At 43.5% G+C, this 21823-nt stretch overlaps 2 protein-coding genes across 2 annotated transcripts in view; one reads left to right on the forward strand and one right to left on the reverse strand.

Annotated features, from left to right (window-relative positions):
• The window catches only part of LOC139764746 (uncharacterized), a 53486-nt gene extending 49259 nt beyond the window's left edge, over positions 1 to 4227 (reverse strand). The window contains exons 1-2 of the mRNA XM_071691611.1: positions 4222 to 4227; positions 3105 to 3298 (exon numbers count right to left, since the gene is read on the reverse strand). Coding sequence (XP_071547712.1) covers positions 3105 to 3298; positions 4222 to 4227 — 200 coding nt within the window. The remainder of the gene's footprint in view (positions 1 to 3104; positions 3299 to 4221) is intronic.
• Positions 4228 to 7439: 3212 nt separating this feature from the next.
• On the forward strand, positions 7440 to 18236 carry LOC139764747 (uncharacterized). Its single transcript, XM_071691612.1, has 6 exons — positions 7440 to 7521; positions 9437 to 9649; positions 9790 to 11367; positions 15378 to 15649; positions 16340 to 16456; positions 16871 to 18236. The coding sequence occupies exons 1-6, from the start codon at positions 7440 to 7442 to the stop codon at positions 17195 to 17197; spliced, it is 2589 nt and encodes an 862-aa protein (XP_071547713.1). The 3' UTR covers positions 17198 to 18236.
• The last annotated feature ends 3587 nt before the right edge of the window (positions 18237 to 21823 follow it).

Consider the following 21823-nt stretch of genomic DNA (forward strand, 5'->3'; position numbering starts at 1 on the left):
ACCAAACAACCTGCAGACGAACCTGAGGGAGAAAGTCGATAAAAACAGTAGTGCAATAAAGGTAACTAATCATGCACAGCAGATGACTATCTTTGGTCGAAGACATCGTCAACTGCCGCTTTGGAGATATTTCTCTTCATCGTTCTCTCTACGGGACAGACTATCCGCCGGCCACACGCCATATTCTTCCTATCATGAATTTCTAAACGGAAATTGATTCCCCAAGATAATGAAACAGGAGAATACTGACGTCTACACCCGAGTTACGACATGTTACGGGCCGGACACCCACACGTTATTATCTGTACCGCGGCCACCTTGCGTTCTCACGCTGTCTTCACCCCATCTTGCGTTCTTCTCGCTGTCGCAATCCCATCTTCCTGTTTAAGTTGGTATCTTCATGACAACTGGAATTCTCCCGAAGACGTCTACCTATGACAACAAGTGAGACCTTCCCTGGTAATTCCTGCCACTGTCTGCTGCATTCCAGCCACGAATACGGGGAGATACGTTTGCCATACACTCCTGTATTATGTGTCGCTCTAAGATCTATGATGACATCATGGGTCGTTCTACGATTTATGATCATACCATTTGTCGTTTTTTGATTCTCGTTAACATCAGGTGTCGTTTTAAGATGACTTGTCTGGCTTATTTGGTTTTTAGGCCTACCAACTGCGGGGGTTATTAAGTTTGTCTTAATAACCATCGAATCGGAACCTGACCGTCTTCTTCAGGCGTTTCAGAATAGTTCCAACGCCATACACGTCTTCACTGCAAAAATATACGTGTAATCCACGTTAATATCTTGGAGAAGTGGAGTTGTGTTATCCAGCTGTAGCCACATTGTCTGGTAAACCTCATTATGTAGCAACGCTTGCCGCATATGACAAAGAACTTCTTCAAGATGAAGATGAGTTCTTAGTGTTTTTCATAAAAGCTTGCTAGACGCCTTATTTACCGGTCGTCTTATCTGTGTTATCGCTCAATAATCCGATACGCCTCTGTTTCGCGGGTTGTGTAACAGACGCACACATACACATCGATTCCGCTCGTGGTTTATTAAGATTTTCTTCACTCCTGCTCGTTACACACAGACCTGACAGATGGCCAAAGTCTACCTAAAAGAGGTGAGGACAATGGGGAGGCATATACTCCCCCCAAACAACGCCCCGTTCGGCCTCTGTTTACCTACTGTTACCGAAGAACAGGAGACTGCATCCATTTTTCTGTTGTTTCGTTCATACCTTGAAAGTCGTCTTCGTTTGGTTAAGCCTTTCGTGACCGGTTCGTAAAAGGTGCCTTTGTGTTCGGTAACCCCCCCGACATCGTGGGAAACGGTTGACGCGTAGGACGGCGTCATATGCGAAAATTATGAGCCAATATTACGCCATAATAATGGTGGGTCTTGCGATACTAATGGTTACTAGTGATGATGTGTTCTCTTTAGTGAGTCATGACATAGCAATGCTTCAAATCTGTCTGAAACATAAAAGGACCATCACTACTTCAAACCACTGGTTCAAATCTGTTTAAACAATGACATATCCATGAAATATATTCTAGAATAAGATACCTGCTCCTTCCTTATGAAAATAAACTATCACCACACACACACACACACACACACATATATATATATATATATATATATATATATATATATATATATATATATATATATATATATAAAGAGCTGGACCATCAGTTCTTGAGTGATTTCAAACTACTTTTTGAAAATATTCATACACAAACATTCAACAAGTATGGATCGCAAAAGACTTTTTTTTTTGGGGGGGGGGGGGGCTTTCAGGGGGTCCAAATCCTTTTTCCCGTAAGGTCAAGAGCGTCCTTTTTCTTTGGGATCACGAGGGTTCCTTTCTGGGGAACATAAGGTCCGTTTTTACCATCACAAGCTTCTCATCAGAGTCGCCTGGCTCGTTTTCGAGGGGGAGGGTTCTCGACTATCGTCTCGGAGCTTTGCGAAGCAGGTTTCGCCATTCGCTTCGAAGGGTCACGAATCGTTTCTAACTTTAATAAAAGGCAATAAAGCTGAGGATCTGGGATTACCTTGCGGGCAGTGGTCCTCCACATGACACAGCTGAGCCACTATAACCCGCTTCTGGTCTTGACAGAGACAAGTATCATGAAGTCCCGCTTACCTGAAGAACAGATCGAATCGACCTAATTTTGGTGGGGTGTTTCGTCTGCGAACTATACGTATTCCATTCGTATTATATCTCAGCATTGATTAAAAATGAATTTTCTCGAAATGTGTAAAACTCTGACACAATGTTTTCTTTTAAATCCTGATTGGCATAAATATCAAGTTTGCAGTAGCGAGTGTAGACTAGCTATCTATAATACACCACTGGCCACCATCTCTTTTGTTACCCTCAAATGAAAACCACGAAGAAAATAACATTAACTACGGGTTACGCCAACCACTTGCCTTCAGGTCAATCACTCGGGAATTCGTAGCACAAGTTGAATTTGCATGTATTAACGAAAGTCCGTCGCTATCGTATGTTCTGATGTACGACTACGACAAAACTGCTACGTCATACCTTACGAATCTTGTCTGAATTTTGATGTCGTTGAATCCAACATACAACACCTGACGTAATATTTATCCTTAATTTCTCAAAATACAAAAAAATATATATGATATAAAAATATTCAACGAGCCAGAATTAATATGTCCTATTGGTGATCTGATATGGACGACATAAGAAATAACATATTAACCCACTGAAATACATACAGAGAATGGTTAAATATTGTAGCAAAGTTACGATTGTTTCCTCAACGTGGGAAAATCCTTATGTATAAGAGAACATGTGTGTGACCGACCGTTGGCTAGGCGAGACAAGAGGAGGCAGAGGGTGACAAGCCTAGTCTTGCCTCGGGCCATGATGGCGATGTTGTCTCTGTCACGGGAGCGGGGAGGGAGACTGTGCTCTCTACACTGCGTCATGCACCTTACTGTCCTCGTCCTCCACTCCTCTCGCCCACCTCCTTACGATGAATGCTGCCCACGCCTCGGTCATACGGCCGGACGTCGATAAATGGCTTCGGAAATACGGGTGGACGTCCATAGATACCTCTGGAAATACGGATGGACGTCCATAGATGCCTCTGGAAATACGGATGGACGTCCATAGATGCCTCTGGAAATACGGATGGACGTCCATAGATGCCTCTGGAAATAGGGATGGACGTCCATAGATGCCTTTGGAAATACGGATGGACGTCCATAGATGCCTCTGGAAATACGGATGGACGTCCACAGATGCCTCTGGAAATACGGATGGACGTCGATAAACGTCTTCGGAATACGAGTTAACGTCGGTCGAGATGCCTCCAGCTGTGCTGATAATATAGCGCACGTTGTCCATCCTAAAAAGTTTTCTCTTTTTTTTCTATCTGGATCACTATATAAAAACTCCAGTTTTTATACTTGTTGCAAGAGTTCCCGTTTCTCAATACACCTTCACCATTGCTTGGAATCATTGCAAAGTTGTGTGACGAGTCAACCGCAGTTTCGTATAAAAGAAATGAGTGATGACTTCTTCATGTGATAAATCTTTCTTGTCCTTAACTATAAGTATCTCGAATAACTTTTGCCGTTCTCCGTCTCCCTGGCCTCTTTCCGAGTGCTACCAGTCCATGGCTATCTCTCCAGCTATGACAATGCCGCTCTTTCTTACAACTCCCTGTCTCTAAACCACTTTAAAGGAATCCATTCGCCTCTTTTCCCCGCCTCCTCCTACTAAACCCAGCCCTCTCATGGCTACTGTTGGACGAAGCATGAAGACTTTGGATGAGCATACCACCTCGCCTACCAAGGGAGTGCTCGTCTATTCCGCCTCCTCCCCCCCCCCAAAAAAAAAGGTACATCTTCCATTCTTGCAATCACGCTCTCATGATGTACGGTGTCAAGGTCTAATCTTCAATGCTATGTCACCCATCTCCGGCCCTCCTCTCTCGCCCACGTTCGATCGTGCTCCAACATCCTTCCATAACATTCGTCTTTGTTCGTCAGTGTTTGCTTGCGTCTCGTTTGCTGGCTTAGATTAGGCCCAGTTCGCGTGAGGGGTCGGAGACAGCCCGCGGAGTCATACCGACACAAAGTCATCATCATTGTACTGTCCTGGACGAGGCTTTGTAACTTCATCGGTCCGCACCTACGCCATACTCTGGTCTGTCGTACATACTCACTTTCATCTTTACCGATTTTTTTTTTTTCTTTTGGGGGGGGCTACCATCTCTTGCTTCTTTATGTTGCCATGCTCTCCAAAACCTACATGTCAAAGCTTATGTGGGTAACAGAAAACGGTGCGGGTTTGGCAATACCGTGATAAATCAATCGCATGTCACACACCTCTATATTCACCGCACTCATACCAGGTGATTCATTATTCACTCCTCTTTTCTTCAAACGGTGAAATATATATATATATATATATATATATATATATATATATATATATATATATATATATTTCGTGTATACGAACAAAGTGCATACGAACGCGCACCTTCATACAACATACAAACCTCCAACAGCCAGGATCGAACCCGGGACCCCTGTGCAACAGCCGGGAGCGACACCGCTAGGCTATGACCGCCCCTTATAGGGAAATGACCTTCCCTATGGTTAGGCTCACCTTCCACATTTACATGCCCTGTATATCATCTATCTATATATTTACCCCTTATCATTATTATGTTTACATGCCCTGTATATCATCTATCTATATATTTACCCCTTATCATTATTATGTTTACAGAATTTTGCTGACGCCATTTAAAAATGGTTCATCACATCACAAATACAAATGTCAGTCTGTAAGATACACCAATAAGCGTCAAAAAGCAGTATGAAATGGTCTCTGATCCGGTTCTGAATTCCTTTGTATACACGAGACCCGTGTCGCAATAGTAGGATTGACGAAGGCGTTGAATTCCTCTTATCTTATCCTCCAGACCACTCGTTCAATTCGACTGTTCTATCACGCAATGCCAATGACCCTGTGATTAGTGTGACGTCTCAGTAATAAGTAACGACACAAAGTAACACTACTTTATAAACCACTGTTATGTCAAGAAGGATTCTTTCCTCTAAGTGATTCGAATTTGAACTCTACTTTTCCAAGGACATCATATCCGAATATATTTGATACATGTATACTTTTTCCTTTATAAGTAATAAAAAGTAGCATTACTTTAGAGCCAGAGTTAAGCATATCAATTCGTAAATTCCCCTTACTTTTTTTAGTCGAACTTTGACCATCTCTAATTTTCTCTCAAGTTCATATATACATATATTCTTAATTCGTTTATTTTTTCCATTGTAAGTGATAAGGCAAAACAGCAGCATTAATTTTTCAATTCGTAAATGTTACATTTACTTAACCTCTGCGAATTTTGCCTCCCACAACTTTTCTCACGGCCGAATATCCTTAATTCGACAACCTTTTTTTATCTAAGTTTCGGACAGTTTCGTTATTTCCTGGTTCTGGGAACAATGTCGTTCACGTTCATGCATTTGAAATCCGTCGTCCGATAGCAAACGTGTACACACACACACACACACACACACACACACACACACACAAGACGATACTACACTTAAAACAGACAAAATTAAAAAGTGTTCACAAAACATGCGATTCAGGAACGTGATTTGGGGTGAGTCAGGCGGTAATGTCTCACAATTCGTACAACCATTATTTTTTCTTGCCGGCCTTGTATCAGTACTGTACATTTATCCTAAAACAAAGACATTTTTAAGTCAGTTCGTCAAGTATACAGGCCGCTTGGGAAGGACCAAGTCTAACTTGTGCTTACGGCCTCCCAAATTTCATCCAGACCATTTCCAAAACATGTCTGCCAACCAAATATTTGGTACGATTTTCTCAGCATTTTTTTTTGGACCGTTCATTTCCAATGACCCGTTCTGAGCGGGACCACGTCAACCGGACGCCACTCAAAGCAGTCTGCCTTCATTCTTATCATTCTTATGTTCGCCATTTTCTACTTCGTCCAACGTTCAGCCTCTTCTTTCTATCGGACTTTGGATGACCATAATCCACCTAATTCTCGCTCCGTAGTTCATGGGAGTACGGAGCGAGAACAGATAACAACATCTTATGGTTTGTGAACACCATGAACATGGGAGTACATGACAAGAACAGATAACAGAAGACCTAATGGTTCATGAACATCATGAACATGGGAGTACATGACAAGAACAGATAACAGAAGACCTAATGGTTTATGAACACCAGAGTTCAACTTCTCCCGTTGGCGTCTAAAACACTTGGTGGCATGTTGACATTTGCATGCGTTAGTATAAAAGATAATTCAGTCCATATTTATATAATCTTTTTTTCCTTCTTTACGTCATATCAATGTCTGTACAGTGAGTCTTTATCTTTTATTTAGTGTTTATGTAAACACATCTGAAAGTATGTGGTTCGTTGTGCGTATAGGAACATACAATTTACCACCGGGGCTTCTGCTCTGTTATGCCGACTTGTAGACCAGCTTTGTGTGTGTGTGTGTGTGTGTGTGTGTGTGTGTGTGTGTGTGTGTGTGTGTGTGTGTGTGCTTCTAGATGTATTTTTCATTTTTGCGTGCTAATCTTTCCCACTATAGCAAGATCCTTCTAGTAATAATACAGGAGTGGGGGCTTTTTCTACGACACCTAGAAAATACGTGGCCACTATAATTTCTCCCCTATTCACACAGTTAATATATATATATATATATATATATATATATATATATATATATATATATATATATATATATATATATATATAATGAATATAGATAAATAAATGAATAAATGAATATATATTCATTTATTTATTTATTAATCTATATTCATTATACTTAGTCGCTGTCTCCCGCATTAGCGAGGTAGCGCAAGGAAACAGACGAAAGAATGGCCCAACCCACCCACACACACATATGTATATAAATACAAACTTACACACGCACATATACATACCTATACATTTCTACGTATACATACATATACATACACAGACATATAAAAATACATACACATGTACATATTCATACATGCTGTTTTCATCATTTCACGCAGCCACCCCGCCACTCATGAAATAACAACCCCCTCCCCCCGCATGCGCGCGAGGTAGCGCTACGAAAAGACAACAAAGGCCACATACGTTGAGATGTATAGGTACGTATATGTGCGTGTGTGGGCGTTTATGTATGTACATGTGTATGTGGGTGGGTTGGGCCATACATAGTGAGTGATGGTAGTGTTATAACCAAGGGATCAGGTCAGGTCAGGGGTCGGGAGGGAAGGCAAAGGGTAGGGGAGGTGGCACGGGAGCGTGATGATGGTGGGGGGCACGCGGCAGCACACACGTGGCAGCGTCAGTTCCACCAGCACCATCATGGCGCTAGGGAGCGCCTGCCACATCGCCTTGATTTTCTTCCTCCTCCTGTCGGACCTGATGGTTGACCATCCCTCTCATGGTAAGTGTAATCTCGCCTCTACCGCAAGGGTACATGAGGAGGACAAATGACAAGTTCCACACTACCTCTCCCTCCGGCTCAACAGTAGGTTCGTCAAGCAAAAGGCACCACCACACCCACCTCTCCCTCCAGCTCAACAGTCGCCATGAAAAATATGAGGAGAAACATCATAGACTCTCAGATCAGATTTTAACGCGGTGGTATACACTGGGTCGTAAAGCAAAAGGCACTTCCTCACCCACCTCTCCCTCTGGCTCAACAGTCAGCGGGAAAAAGATGAACGAAAATTCTGTAGGGAAAGTGTGAATGGGGGAGAGTTTCCTCCCAGTTTGATAATCAATATACTTGGGCCGGAATCTGAGAGAGAGACAAGATTAAAAGAAAAAATAAATAAAAACAATGATAATTGATAGGCAGGATCATCCTGTGATAATCAGATATAAATGTAGTCCAGCCTTGCATTACTAGCCTCTGTATGTACAACATATGGAGGTAAATCTTACAAGTGTTCAACCATCTGCAAGCCAGAACATGTCCAACATCTGCCTTACATTTACTCACATACCGGTCCGGTCTAGGACCAATGAATCTCTGTCTGAAATCAAGGAATTCCCGTGTGCTTCTCATTAAGTGCCACCATATCTTTAGTAATTACGAACGCAGAAATATACTCAGTTGAAAGAATTCTTTGGAAAATGAGGAAGAAGAGTATATCGTAGATGACCCGCTACATTTCAAGTTATGATTACACCCTGTAGCTAAAAAAAAAAAAAAAAAAAAAAAAAAAAAAAAAAAAAAAGAGGCTATCGAATTTTGGAAATTAAATGGACCCTCAAGATCCGGGGGCTATCTGGGAATGAAATTGCAAGCCTTCCTTAATACTGGATTTCACAGGGACCCATCAACCCATCTCAAATAATTCCTTTTTTCTTTAACAAAGTAACAGAAATCAAGGTACTTCTGCCCTTAGCCACCACCTCGTACATACACAGGGACCCAGACCCCGTCCTGACGCACGGTAACCACCTGTCGTAACGTCTCTCCCCGTCCAACACGGACGTATACCAACATGGAGTACCGCTGGAAACGCGCAATTATCATCAATCAGCAAGTTTTCTATTTTGAACGCCGGTGGCTGAGTGGATAAGTGCCCCAACTGCCGTCAAAAGCCAGGTGTATAAGTGCTAACCAATGGTATTTTACAATTGCAGGTGAGGAAATACAGGTGTAGCAGCAGTACTAACCAAAGGTGTTCTACACCTGCAGGTAAGGAAGGAGATGCAGGTGTAGCAGCAGTACTAACCACAGGTGTTCTACACCTGCAGGTGAGGATGGAGGTGCAGGTGTAGCAGCAGCACTAACCACAGGTGTTCTACACCTGCATGTAAGGAAGGAGATGCAGTTGTAGCAGCAGTACTAACCGCAGGTGTTCTACACCTGCAGGTGAGGAAAGGGGTGCAGGTGTAGCAGCAGTACTAACCACAGGTGTTCTACACCTGCAGGTGAGGAAGGAGGTGCAGGTGTAGCAGCAGTACTAACCACAGGTGTTCTACACCTGCAGGTGAGGAAGGAGGTGCAGGTGTAGCAGCAGTACTAACCACAGGTGTTCTACACCTGCAGGTGAGGAAGGAGGTGCAGGTGTAGCAGCAGCACTAACCACAGGTGTTCTACACCTGCAGGTAAGGAAGGAGGTGCAGGTTTAGCAGCAGTACTAACCGCAGGTGTTCTACACCTGCAGGTGAGGAAAGGGGTGCAAGTGTAGCAGCAGTACTAACCACAGGTGTTCTACACCTGCAGGTGAGGAAAGGGGTGCAGGTGTAGCAGCAGTACTAACCACAGGTGTTCTACACCTGCAGGTGAGGAAGGAGGTGCAGGTGTAGCAGCAGTACTAACCACAGGTGTTCTACACCTGCAGGTGAGGAGGTGCAGGTGTTCTCACTACAGCCAGACATCTGGGAGTCACCGAGGGACGACGTGTACATCAGGTTCAACATGAGCAACCAGCAGGTGGCCACCAGCCTGACCCAGTTCACCATCTGCTCCAGGGTCTACCTCACAGGCCTGACCACACTCCAGGTCCTCCTCTCCTACGCCACGGCTGACTTCTTCTCCAATGCCATCATGATGTGTGAGTGACTTACAGTCCTGGGGTGTGTGACTTACAGTCTGGGTGTGACTTATAGCCTGGGTGTGTGACTAACAGTCTGGGTGACTTATATGTAACTCTCACAAATGGACCAACTGGTAATAATTTTCCCCTCATTCCAGACATCATCGACGGGTCGCACTTCTTCCGGTACAACAACAAGCCTCAGACGGCCATTGAGAGGCTGGAGGTGGGCACAGTGCTGCGTCAGTGGCGCCACTACTGCCACGTGCTGTCCGGGGACACGTACACGGTGTACGTGGACGGCCAAGCCCTGGCCAGCGGGCCCATTGTGGTGGACGACCGCCGCCTCCCGCTTAATGGCACCTTCGTCGTCGGTCAGGAGCAAGACGGACTCTCCAGGAGGTTTGACAGCCAACAAATCCTGAAAGGCTTCGTCACCCAGGTCAACATTTGGAGCTACGGGCTGTCGGACGCGCAGGTGGCTAAGATGGCCACCTGTCAGGAAAATATGAAGGGGGACGTCTTTTCCAGCGACAGAGACGCCACAGAACTTATCAATGTCGACGAGAAGACAGAGCCTCTCCAGAAACTGTGTCAGATGCATGAAGATTTTCTCATTCTACCTGAAGGACGAACCTTCGCAGACTCTCTCCGAATGTGTCATCTTCTTGGCTCCGATATGTACGCTCCACTCAATCGAGAGATGACTGAAAGAGTGAACAAGAAATTTTTTACGAAAAAGCCATGTCGTAAGATACATTTGTGGATCGGCATGACGGACAAAGAGGAAGAGGGTATTTGGAGACGAGTGAGCGATGAGAAGATAGTGACGGACATAGACTGGGCTCCTGGACAACCGGATACTTCCAGAGTAGAAAACTGTGTCATTATGAGCGGCAGAGACGCTCTCTGGAATGACTACAGCTGCAAAAAGTACCAGTCTTGCGCTCTCTGCGAAGAGCCCCTTAACTTGCCCCTGTATCTGCGAGGTATGTGTAAGGAGAGACTGACCGAGATAATGTTCGAAGTGCTCGATCGCTTTTCGAACAAGCCCTTCTTCCATGGCTTCTACGGACTGATGATAATCCAGAGGAAGGACAGACACTGGACGATGTTCGACACTGTGTCGAATACCACGGTAGCCATGCTCAAAGTGGCGTCGGACGTGAGCTATCCCATTGGAAGGCACCAGTGGAAGCTGTTCAGTCCGGTGTGTGAGCGGCCGGTGGGCAGTATGTTGGAACTTAGTCTTTCCAGATGCAAGGAGGGGAAGGAGTATATGTGTGACGACGGTCAGTGTATCCACGTGACGGCCCGCTGTGACGCCAAGACGGACTGTGATGACGAGACGGATGAAGACAACTGTTCCGTCCTCAAAGTGCCCGCTGGATACCGCAGCTTCAAACCCCCAAAGAATCTGGAGGACCCGACGCAGCCACTGGAACCGATCCTGGTGTTCAAGTTCTTGCGCTTCCTGAAGATCGAGGACGTGGAGGAGACAATCAAACTGGAGTTTATCGTCAGCATAAAGTGGAAGGACTCGAGACTCATGTTCCTCAGTCTACGAGCCGACACCCACGACAATAAGCTGTCCGAGGATGAGGCAGACAGGTTATGGAAACCGATGTTAAGGTTTCCAAACGTGAAGGACGGCGTCCTGCAGTTGCTGGAGGAGAACATATACATCCAAAGGATGAACTTGTCCCTACCAGCAGACTTCAATGTCGTCAACATGGGTAAGCCATGAGGTAGTTTGGTGTTTATTCTAAAGGCCTTAAGCCTTATCTTCCTTACAACCAAATCTTGTAAGATAATTGAGGAAATATTAACCCTTACCACTGTCCAGTGACAAAATTCAGGTATTTCCGTAAAATACAACTGTAATCCTTCTCCTCTCAGCTTACGATGTAGTTGTGTTTTGTTTGTGTTTCTTGGTAATATGTTCGACACAGATACTACACGCTACCAACTTACACAGATATAAGCACTATACGCTACCAATTTCCTTGAAGATGAGTACTACACTCCACCAACTTACACAGATACAACTACTACACGCTACCAACTTCCTTAAAAATGGATACTACTCTCCACCAATGGAAATGATGACATACCATTAGGTTATATGTGTGTGTGTGTGTGTGTGTGATCAATTATCTGTCATTACCAATCTGTGCTGTATTGGGGAGGAAGGAGCTCTACTCTCGTAGGACCCTGATCCCTTGAACTTTCTCAATTAACAACTTCCTAAACTTTTATATATTGTCAACATTTACTACCTCTGATGTTATGAAAATACTCCTTTACATCTTCACTAACATGTTTCTTGCTTAATCATGTTATGGTTTTTGGTTGTACTACCAATGCATCTTTCGAAGGACTGTTCGTGGTCAACATCATCAAATTGGTTTACAGAATCTAGATGTCCTGGTGGAGTAAATCCTAACGCTTTTCTCTTCCATACTGGGTAGATGATGGATCGTAAGCTCTCACTGTAGCTCACTTCAATTTTGACATGATTTCTCTGTCTTCTTCTCAACAGAGTCTCGATAAGTTCCTTGTCCTTCTTTGAGTGAGGTGACAAAACTTGAGACTCAACTTTCTTAATTCTGGCCTCATACACAAAGCAAACACTTTCCTGTATATTTCCTAATCCAAATATGTCAGCGTGCTACAGGCAGAGATGTTTACATTCTTACTGACCCGTGTCGCAACTGGTTCTCAGTGAATGTCGGTTTGCGGCAGGGGTGCGTAATGTCACCGTGGCTGTTAATTTCATTATGGATGGGGTTGTTAGGGAGGTGAATGCAAGAGTTTTGGAGAGAGGAGCAAGTATGCAGTCTGTTGTGGATGTTTGCCGATGATGCAGAGCTTAAAGTTGAGAGTAAATGTGAATGAGATCAAGGTTCAGTAGGGTTGAGGGACAAGTTAACTGGGAGGTAAGTTGAATGGAGAAAAACTGGAGGAAGTAAAGTTTTAGATATCTGGGAGTGGATTTGGCAGCGGATGAAACCATGGAAGCGGAAGTGAGTCACACGGTGGGGGAGGGGGCGAAGGTTCTGAGAGCGTTGAAGAATGTGCGGAAGGCGAGAACGTTATCTCGGAGAACAAAAATGGATATGTTTGAAGGAATAGTGGTTCCAACAATGTTATATGGTTGGAAGGCGTGGCCTACAGATAGGGATGTGTGGAGGAGGGTGGATGTGTTGTAAATGAGATGTTTGAGGACAATATGTGGTGTGAGGTGGTTTGATCGAGGAAGTAATGAAAGGGTAAGAGAGATGTGTGGTAATAAAAAGAGTGTAGTTGAGAGAGCAGAAGAGGGTGTGTTAAAATGGTTTGGTCACAAAGAGAGAATGAGTGAGGAAAGATTGACAAAGAGGATATATGTGTCAGAGGTGGAGGGAACGAGGAGAAGTGGGAGACCAAATTGGAGGTGGAAGGATGGAGTGAAAAAGATTTTGAGCGATCGGGGCCTGAACATGCAGGAGGGTGAAAGGCGAGCAATGAATAGAGTGAATTGGAACGATGTGGTGTACCGGGGTCGACGTGCTGTCAATGGATTGAACCAGGACATGTGAAGCGTCTGGGGTAAACCATGGAAAGTTTTGTGGGGCCTGGATGTGGAAAGGGAGCTGTGGTTTCGGTGCATTATGCATGACAACTAGAGACTGAGTGTGAACAAATGTGGCCTTTGTTTTCTTTTCCTAGCGCTACCTCGGGCGCGTGCGGGAGGGAGGGGGTTGTTATTTCATGTGTGGCGGGATGGCGATGGGTACAGATGAAGGCAGCAAGTATGGATGTGTATATATGTATACAGGCAAGAATGTGTATATATGTATATGTCTGTGTATGTATATGCATGTATATGTTGAAATGTATGGGTATGTATATATGCGTGTGTGGGCGTTTATGTGGGTGGGTTGGGCTATTCTTTCGTCTGTTTCCTTGCGCTACCTCGCTGACGCGGGAGACAGCGACTAAGTATATATATATATATATACATACTGTGTATGTGCACACACATAACCCTACCTAAGTCAGGTGCCCATTTCTCGACCAGCCCTCAGGGGTAGATGAATACTTTGGTTCGATGATGGCAGACTGTTCGACACGACAAGGATTCGGACCCATTTTTATAATAATGATAATAATAATAATAATAATAATAACAATGATGAACGGTTTATGGAATTTAAGTAGCCAGCCGGCTAGAAAATACACAGCTGAGGCATTACATAACTAAGAGGTCACAATGTTAACCAATTCAAACTATCATAAATGAGTTAAAGATGGTGGTAGGGCTCTGTGTGTGTGTGTGTGTGTGTGTGTGTGTGTGTGTGTGTGTGTGTGTGTGTGTGTCTGTGTGTGTCTGTGTGTGTCTGTGTGTGTGTTTATTTGTTGTGGTGGATAAAAACAATACAGCTTGTTTCTCTTGAAAAAAAAAAAACAAAAAAACCCAGCAAGCTATGCATACATATACAAAACGCGTCTGTCTAACATGCAAGTCACGAATTCAAAGTCAACACGTTAGTAATGCTTCGAATAGAAAAGGCAATTGCAGTCATGTGTCTTAATGGGTCGGAGCACTGAATACATAAACGGCCGATCACTTATTCACAGAAACCACGAACTGGCAAGAATTCTGACAACAAAACACTAAGGTTTTTTTTTTTCTCTCTCTCTCTCCAATCATCGAGTGATATCTGTACTGTTCATAAACAATCAAACCCAATCAATATATACAAAATCATATGCACACACACAAGCTCTTGCATAATATAAGGTGCTAAGACTATAGGTTAGGTGAGGGGGAATTATGTGAGGAGTGTTTCTTAGGAGAGTGAGCCTTGAGTGCGAGTACATAGGAGGAAGCGCCAGCTGGTCGCGGTGAAGTTAGGTCTTCGTCAAGGATTTCTGGTGTCACCGTGGCTGTTTAGCTTGTTTAAAACCGAGGTGGTTTGGAAGGTTAATGTAAGGATCATGCGAGGAGCGGGTCTACAGCATACCAATGATGTTTGGGATGTGGGAGGTGAATCAATTGCTGTTTCCAGATGGCACAGCTCTGGTGACACACTCGGAAGGGATTCTAGAAGTCGGTGACAGGGTTCATAAGAGCGTGTGGAAGAAAAAGTGTTTATACAGTGAACGTGGTTGAAATGAAATGCCCCAGGACGATGTGTGGTTTGAGACAAGAGAGTGTAAAGATGACTGGGAGTAACAATTGTGACTGAGAGCTGACCAAAGTGTGGTAAATTGGTTTGGACAGATGGAGAAGATGAAGGAAGAAAAAATGACTCAGAGGATCTACATGAGGAGGTAGGAAGTGGAAGAAGCAGACCAAGAGGAGGATAGAAGGATAAAACGAAGGAGGCTTTGAGGTATCGGGGCCTGAACATTCAGGAAGGTTAGACGTATGAACGAGATGGAGCAAGTTGTATCTATGTAGGATAGAGCAGACGACGTGCTATGAAGGACATAACCAGGACATGTCAAGTAGGGCTTGGCTGTAGGTGGTAACTCCTGGTTTCACTGCAATGTACATGACAGCTTGAGGGGATGGGTTGTAATCGAGGCCATTATTCGTCTGTTTCCGATGCTACCTCGATAATGTATAGATAACTGATGTGAAAATTATAATCATATGGAGACTTTACCTGTTAGTCTTCCTACACAACACTAGGTCCTCCCTAGTTAGGCCAACACTTCAAGACAAACACCACAGACGTAATGCATCTTTCCCCAGACGTGGTTCACGGAGGCGACGCTGCTCGCATCGTGTACGAGCAGCACTACAGCGGGAGCTTCGTCTGCGACTTCGACGTCTTCTCGTACCCGTTCGACGTGCAGCAGTGCAGCGTCCTGATCGAGCTCTCCTCCGTCAGCCACGAGCTGGTGTCTCTCACCACATCGAAGTCGACGGTGGAGTTCGAGGGCGACTCGACCTACGGGACCTACATCATCCACGAGTTCTTCACCCGGAAGCTTTCGGGCAAGAAGGGTGGCGACCTGCTGGAGGCGAGTCCGCTTGTGACACAAGTCTTTGGGTGGTGTGGGGGTTCGACTGGCACTGCTGGGAGTACATAAAACGTGACGAACACCGCAGGCCTGTTATATATATGACACCGACTGGTCCTACTTCTTCCTTACACTGACCTCTGACTTGCCCAACTCATTTAGAGTGACCTGCGACCTTTCTAATCTGCTTATAATCAAGTTAGCATCACACCTCGATCATGTGCTTATTTCCACAGGGAGATGGTCTGTACAGCCGAATGTCGCACCCTCTAGGAAGAATCCATTGTATCGTGGTTTTCTTTAAGTCTGTCAACCATATCCCACAAAGGGCGGTCAATGTGGGAGGGACCATCTAAAGCCAGGTCCCTCAGCGGTCAATGTGGGAGGGACCATCTAAAGCCAGGTCCCTCAGCGGTCAATGTGGGATGGACCATGTAAAGCCAGGTCCCTCAGCGGTCAATGTGGGAGGGACCATGTAAAGCCAGGTCCCTCAGCGGTCAATGTGGGAGGGACCATGTAAAGCCAGGTCCCTCAGTGAGGCTTTGAAAATGAGAATGGAACGTACCAATTAAATCTAGGTTCCCCAGATAAGAATTTCCAATTCACTCTCTGCTTTGAAGACCTGGATATTCCTTCATACAGATGAAACAATGCAACCTTAACTCCTCTTCCTTTTCTCCTTCTCTTCAGATTGGCTTTACGTTGACGAGGCGCTCAACCATGACCGTCATGTCTATATATCTCCCATCTCTCATGCTGATCGCCATCGGCTACTCAACCCTCTTCGTACAAGTCCAGAAGCTCGACGTAAGTACGTTCCACTAACTTGTCCTATTCCTGGAACATCTCAGCACCTGCTGAAGGAGCTGGACGCACACACGAAACTCTCACGACTACTTAAATAGCAGATAAGAATTTCCTCAAGAAAGTGGGTTGACTCACTACTCTCAGAAAGCAGTAGTCACTGATCATGTTATTACACAATACGGGTCAAGGGCTGAGTTAAGCAACCGACCAATTCACTCTCTGCTGACGTAAAAATGACTGGCTGGGTTAGCCTATTCCAGCAACCCTATATTCCAGATCTTTAAGCCTTTGGAGTGGAATCCTGTTTTGTACAATCCACACTAATGGCTTTTCACTGAGGGGAGGGCTGGGCGGAACTCATGACTGACTGTCTCGGAAAATTCACCAAAGTGATTCAAACGTTTCGTTCGACAGGTTCGCTCGGGCGTGAGCCTGACCACGCTGCTGGTGCTGTACACGTTCTTCAACCAGGTCTCGTCCTCGCTGCCCCAGACGGCGGACGTCAAGATGATCGACGTGTGGTTCTTCTTCTGCATCATCCTGCTCTTCGTCATCATCATCATCCACGTCGTGGCCGACTGTCTTGATTCCAGGATGACGATCCGGGTCAATCCAACGATGCGCAAGCCGAGTCGATCACTCACAGCGGAGACGCTCCTGCAGAGGATACGGATGGTGGGTGTTCCGCTGGTCCTACTCATCTTCAATTTGGTATATTGGGGTATATTCTTCAGCGTCTGAGCCTGGCTGAGAAATCCCTACGATATGATAGTATACGACGAGAATCCATTTAGCTTAGCAAAGAGAAGGTTAAGAGGTGATCGAATACAAGTATCTAAATTGATCCAAGGCTTTTCATAATCTTGATCTATCCGGTTACCTAAGACTTGCTTCGTCTGATTTTGCTCGTAGTAATGCAGGCGAACTCGTGGGTAATGGATTCATCTCGAATGAGACGAACTCCCTTTTCTTCGCCAGGATTGTTAACATACGAAACGATTTGCCGAGTGGTGTGGTTGAAAGCAGTACTATAGATGCGTCTAAGAATATACTTGATAAATACTTTGCGTCAAGTCCAAGATTTTCATTATTTCCGCCTCCGTAGTCAAAATGACAATGTACAGGTTATCTTCTCTGATTTATTTGTGTACTTCCGAACTATTACCACACTTATCTGTGGATTTTTGATATCTCCCATTTTCAAAAACAGCCTTGAAGGGACCCAGTGGTGTGTTGCTGTTTGAATTCCTTTGTATGACTTCGTCGATTTTTTTTTTTTTGTGGTATATAAATATGATTATATGTATGCCTCAGTGCCTGTAGTGTTCGAGCGTATTTACCCAGTTATTTCATGACCAACTGTGTACCTTCCTAACTGCTGGACCAGTGAGTCATTCCTTATAACCACCAGTTCTTTTATAAGTACTATTAACTGGCCACTTCCATTCACATGCCATCAACTGCTCTCTTCCACCCCTTCCCACACATAATCTATACATAACAGAATCGTATCATCAGAATACAATCTCATCGAAGAGCTTCTCACTCCAAAGGAGTCCATCCTTTCCCTCCTACTGAATGTAGCGCATCTTTGAAGCTGAAGGAGCCCCTTTGGTAAGCTTATGAGATTACGTATATAAAGGGTGTTAACAACAAGTGGTTATACCACATACATAAATTCATCTTCCGTGAAGTTTTGTCGTTTATCACTGGACTGATAGTCTTATCAAGGACTTTCTCACTCCATAGGAGTCCATCATTTCCCTGCTCCTGGGCGGAGCGCAGCCTCTAAGCTGCAGTAGACCCATGAGAGGGGTCCATGAGGATGTATATTAATAATATACGGTGTTATTTAAGTATATGTAGGTATGGGAGTAAAATTCTAATGACTATATAATGTGCTTAAAAGTGGATATCTATAATATTCTATCGGGAGGATATCTACAAGAAATAGATAACTTGTTGCCTGAAAATGCAGACATTCACCACCATATATATATATATATATATATATATATATATATATATATATATATGTGTGTGTGTGTGTGTGTGTGTGTGTGTGTGTGTGTGTGTGCGTGTGTGTCTGTGTATCTGTGTGTAAAAAGGTTTATATACAAATGATTTATCTAACTATCAACCAACCATGTGCGTGATCGTACCTATAATAAAGACCTATTGCTGGAATTAAACTTTTAAAGATATTGTCACTATACCTGTGTGTGATTTCCCATTGCCTTGCTCAACAAGATATTGTCTCTCATGCCTTGATCCCGTGTGCACGACGGTACGAGCCCTGGGCACGACGGTACGGCCTTTGAGCACAACGGTACAACCACAGAGTACGACGGTACAAGCCCTGAGCACGACGGTGCGGCCTTTGAGCACAACGGTACAACCACAGAGCACGACGGTACAACCACAGAGCACGACGGTACGAACCCAGACCACCATCGTAACATCATGTAGGCAATATAACGCATGATCTTCCTTGAGCACGACACAATGTACTATGTCAGTGTAAAACGCTACATATGGCGTCAATGTAACTGACCAGATTTCATGTGGAAACATCTGTGGAAAACTGAGTTATCCTGTGGATAATGACCCCATAAATAGACGGATGTACGGAACAGGAGAAATCGGTAAATTCACTCCTCCTTCCTCGGCTGAAGCGTACAACTGACGAAAGCATAAGTAACATAGGTTACGTACCCTAACATAATTCATATTTACAGATGCATAAACTAGAACAGTCGCGCCACACTACTATCATTTTACTGTGGTTATTGCCTTCCCATCCATCACGTATGCTAACACAATGTATAAACCCAACAGTGTGTGCTGAACGCCCTTTGACCATTCTCACGCCATTTCGTGACACCAGTCATTTTTGTTCAATATTTCTAGGTAAAGTCTCCCTAAGCTGTTCACTGTTATAATAGGCTGTTCAGTGTTATTCTAAGTCAAATGACAGGACTATATACAGTGGCATAGCTAAAACAGAAGGATAATGACAAAAATATCTTGTATCACATTTCTCGAATATCTGTCATTTTTCTTTTTTTTTCTGTCAATGTAAAGTTAGAGGAAACAGTTCAGTGCGACGTCAATAACAGGAAAAACTGAAATTGAAAAGACAATCCTGATTGAGACATTCACAAATCGTGGTATCACTACATATCTTCTAACACATCTTTTACTCCACTTATGGCCCGCTATACTTCTCCTCTCATAAATTCAATTAATCCTACCCCGCTCTGTGATCACCTATTTGTACTGTACAGATCGCTTTAAGACTTTACTCTCATAAATCCAAATGGATCATTGTAAACATTCAGACGATGACAGACTCACTCCAAACTTAAAGATCTCAAAAGATGATCATAAATCATTGGGTATTTTCCTACATGTGAAATCATTCACATACAATCCTAACTCCCGTGGGACCTCCTCACTTTATAAATCATTCACATACAATCCTAACTCCCGTGGGACCTCCTCACTTTATAAGGGCTATTTTCCATAACCCTCACCTCCCCCCCCCCCCCCCCCCCCACACACACACACACACCCGCACACACACAAAAAAAAATTGAATAAATAAACGGAATCATACGTACAAGCCATTTTGTACCTACGGATTAAATCAATTGAGTCCACTGTCTGGTTGTGACCTGTATATCTTCCGTGAATGATTGTGTCAGTACGCAAACAGGTTGAACGATAAATCTTGAACCCAAAAAATTACGCTTGGCTTCTAACTCTTCTTCATTATAAAAGAAATATGCAGAGGGACGGCTTGTGCCCGCATTGCACCAAAATCTGTACAGAATGTCTATATAAGATTTCATCTTAAAATGGTAAGACGCACCTGATCTAACATTTATAAATGACACATCTACCTATCTATCTATCTCTCAATAAGACGATAAATGGTTCATCAACCGCAGTTTTAATTTTCTAAGGTTAGGCTAGAAAAGTCAGACTAGGTTATCATGCAAATTACATTTTTTTTACGTGTTTACCACACTGTTTCTAGATATACCTTCTCAGGATATCTGAATCTCTGATTACATTGTACCTGTTTTGACCATACCTTTTAAAGATCATGAATATGGGTTATAACAGAACCAGCCAAAGCTTTTACACAATAATTTCTAAATAAGAATTTTGATGTTATACAACAATTATAATTGCTGACCAACAAGCAACGATTACACCTAACGACTAGGTTATGCATTAACAGGTCACATGAAAAAAAACTCACAAAAGCCAATCCAACGATAAATTAGAAAATAAAATACTTAAGCAATATACGGTTTATGCACCCACGAACGCAAGATTACGTTTACGCAATACGCAATGCACAGCCATCCACCTGAAATCCAAGAATGCGTTTACGCATGAGTGTAAATTCCTTTCTAAACCTACAAAACATGAAGACATTTAGATTCTAAAATCTTTATGATGGGCAGACTGGAAAGGATCTTTATGCTACACTTAAGCAACATAGAGTACAAGAACAGGACAAGAATCAATTGCCTCGTTCAACCATGTTAAAAATTATGATCATTGTACTGAATGAAGTAATGCCATCCCAGACATTAACTCATTTACCACGAGAAATATCAGTGCATCTTCTATTAACAAATACACAAAGAATTGTAACATTAATATTAGAAGGTCTATACAAATTGGAGAGTTTTACTGTAGACAAAATTTGTAGACAGTTCATTTTCTTGCCCACATAATTAAATTCTACGACAAGCATGTGCCAGATCCGAACACACCAAACTTGTTTACCAAAGGCATCCTAACTACGTCTCTTCCTTGTATATCAACCGGCTGTTCTATATCTCATTCTTGTATATACTCTGATCATTACACGAAAGTGCACTTGGGAACTATCGTGTTTAATTTTCACGTGGATTTCCTGCATATTCGTATGCGTACACACACAAACACACACACACACACAACCAATAACATATATATATATATATATATATATATATATATATATATATATATATATATATATATATATATATATTCATACACATTCGCCATTTCTCGAGTTAGCAAGGTAGCGTTAAGAACAGAGTGCTGAGCCTTAGAGGAAATATCCTCACTTGGCCCCCTTCTCTGTTCCCTCTTCTGGAAAATCATATACGTAAGAGGATTCCCCCATTCTTTCCACTTTTAGTCGCCTTCTACGACACGCAGAGAATATGTGGCAAGTATTCTTTCTCCCCTATCCTAAGGGATATATATAATACTTGATCGCCTTTTCTAGCATAAGCGTGATAGCGCCAAGAACAGAGGCTGGCTCCTCTCCATTCAAAGGCTTCAGTCCCGAACGAA

This window comes from Panulirus ornatus, chromosome 51, assembly GCF_036320965.1.
Source record: "Panulirus ornatus isolate Po-2019 chromosome 51, ASM3632096v1, whole genome shotgun sequence".
Classification (NCBI taxonomy): Eukaryota; Metazoa; Arthropoda; class Malacostraca; order Decapoda; family Palinuridae; genus Panulirus; species Panulirus ornatus.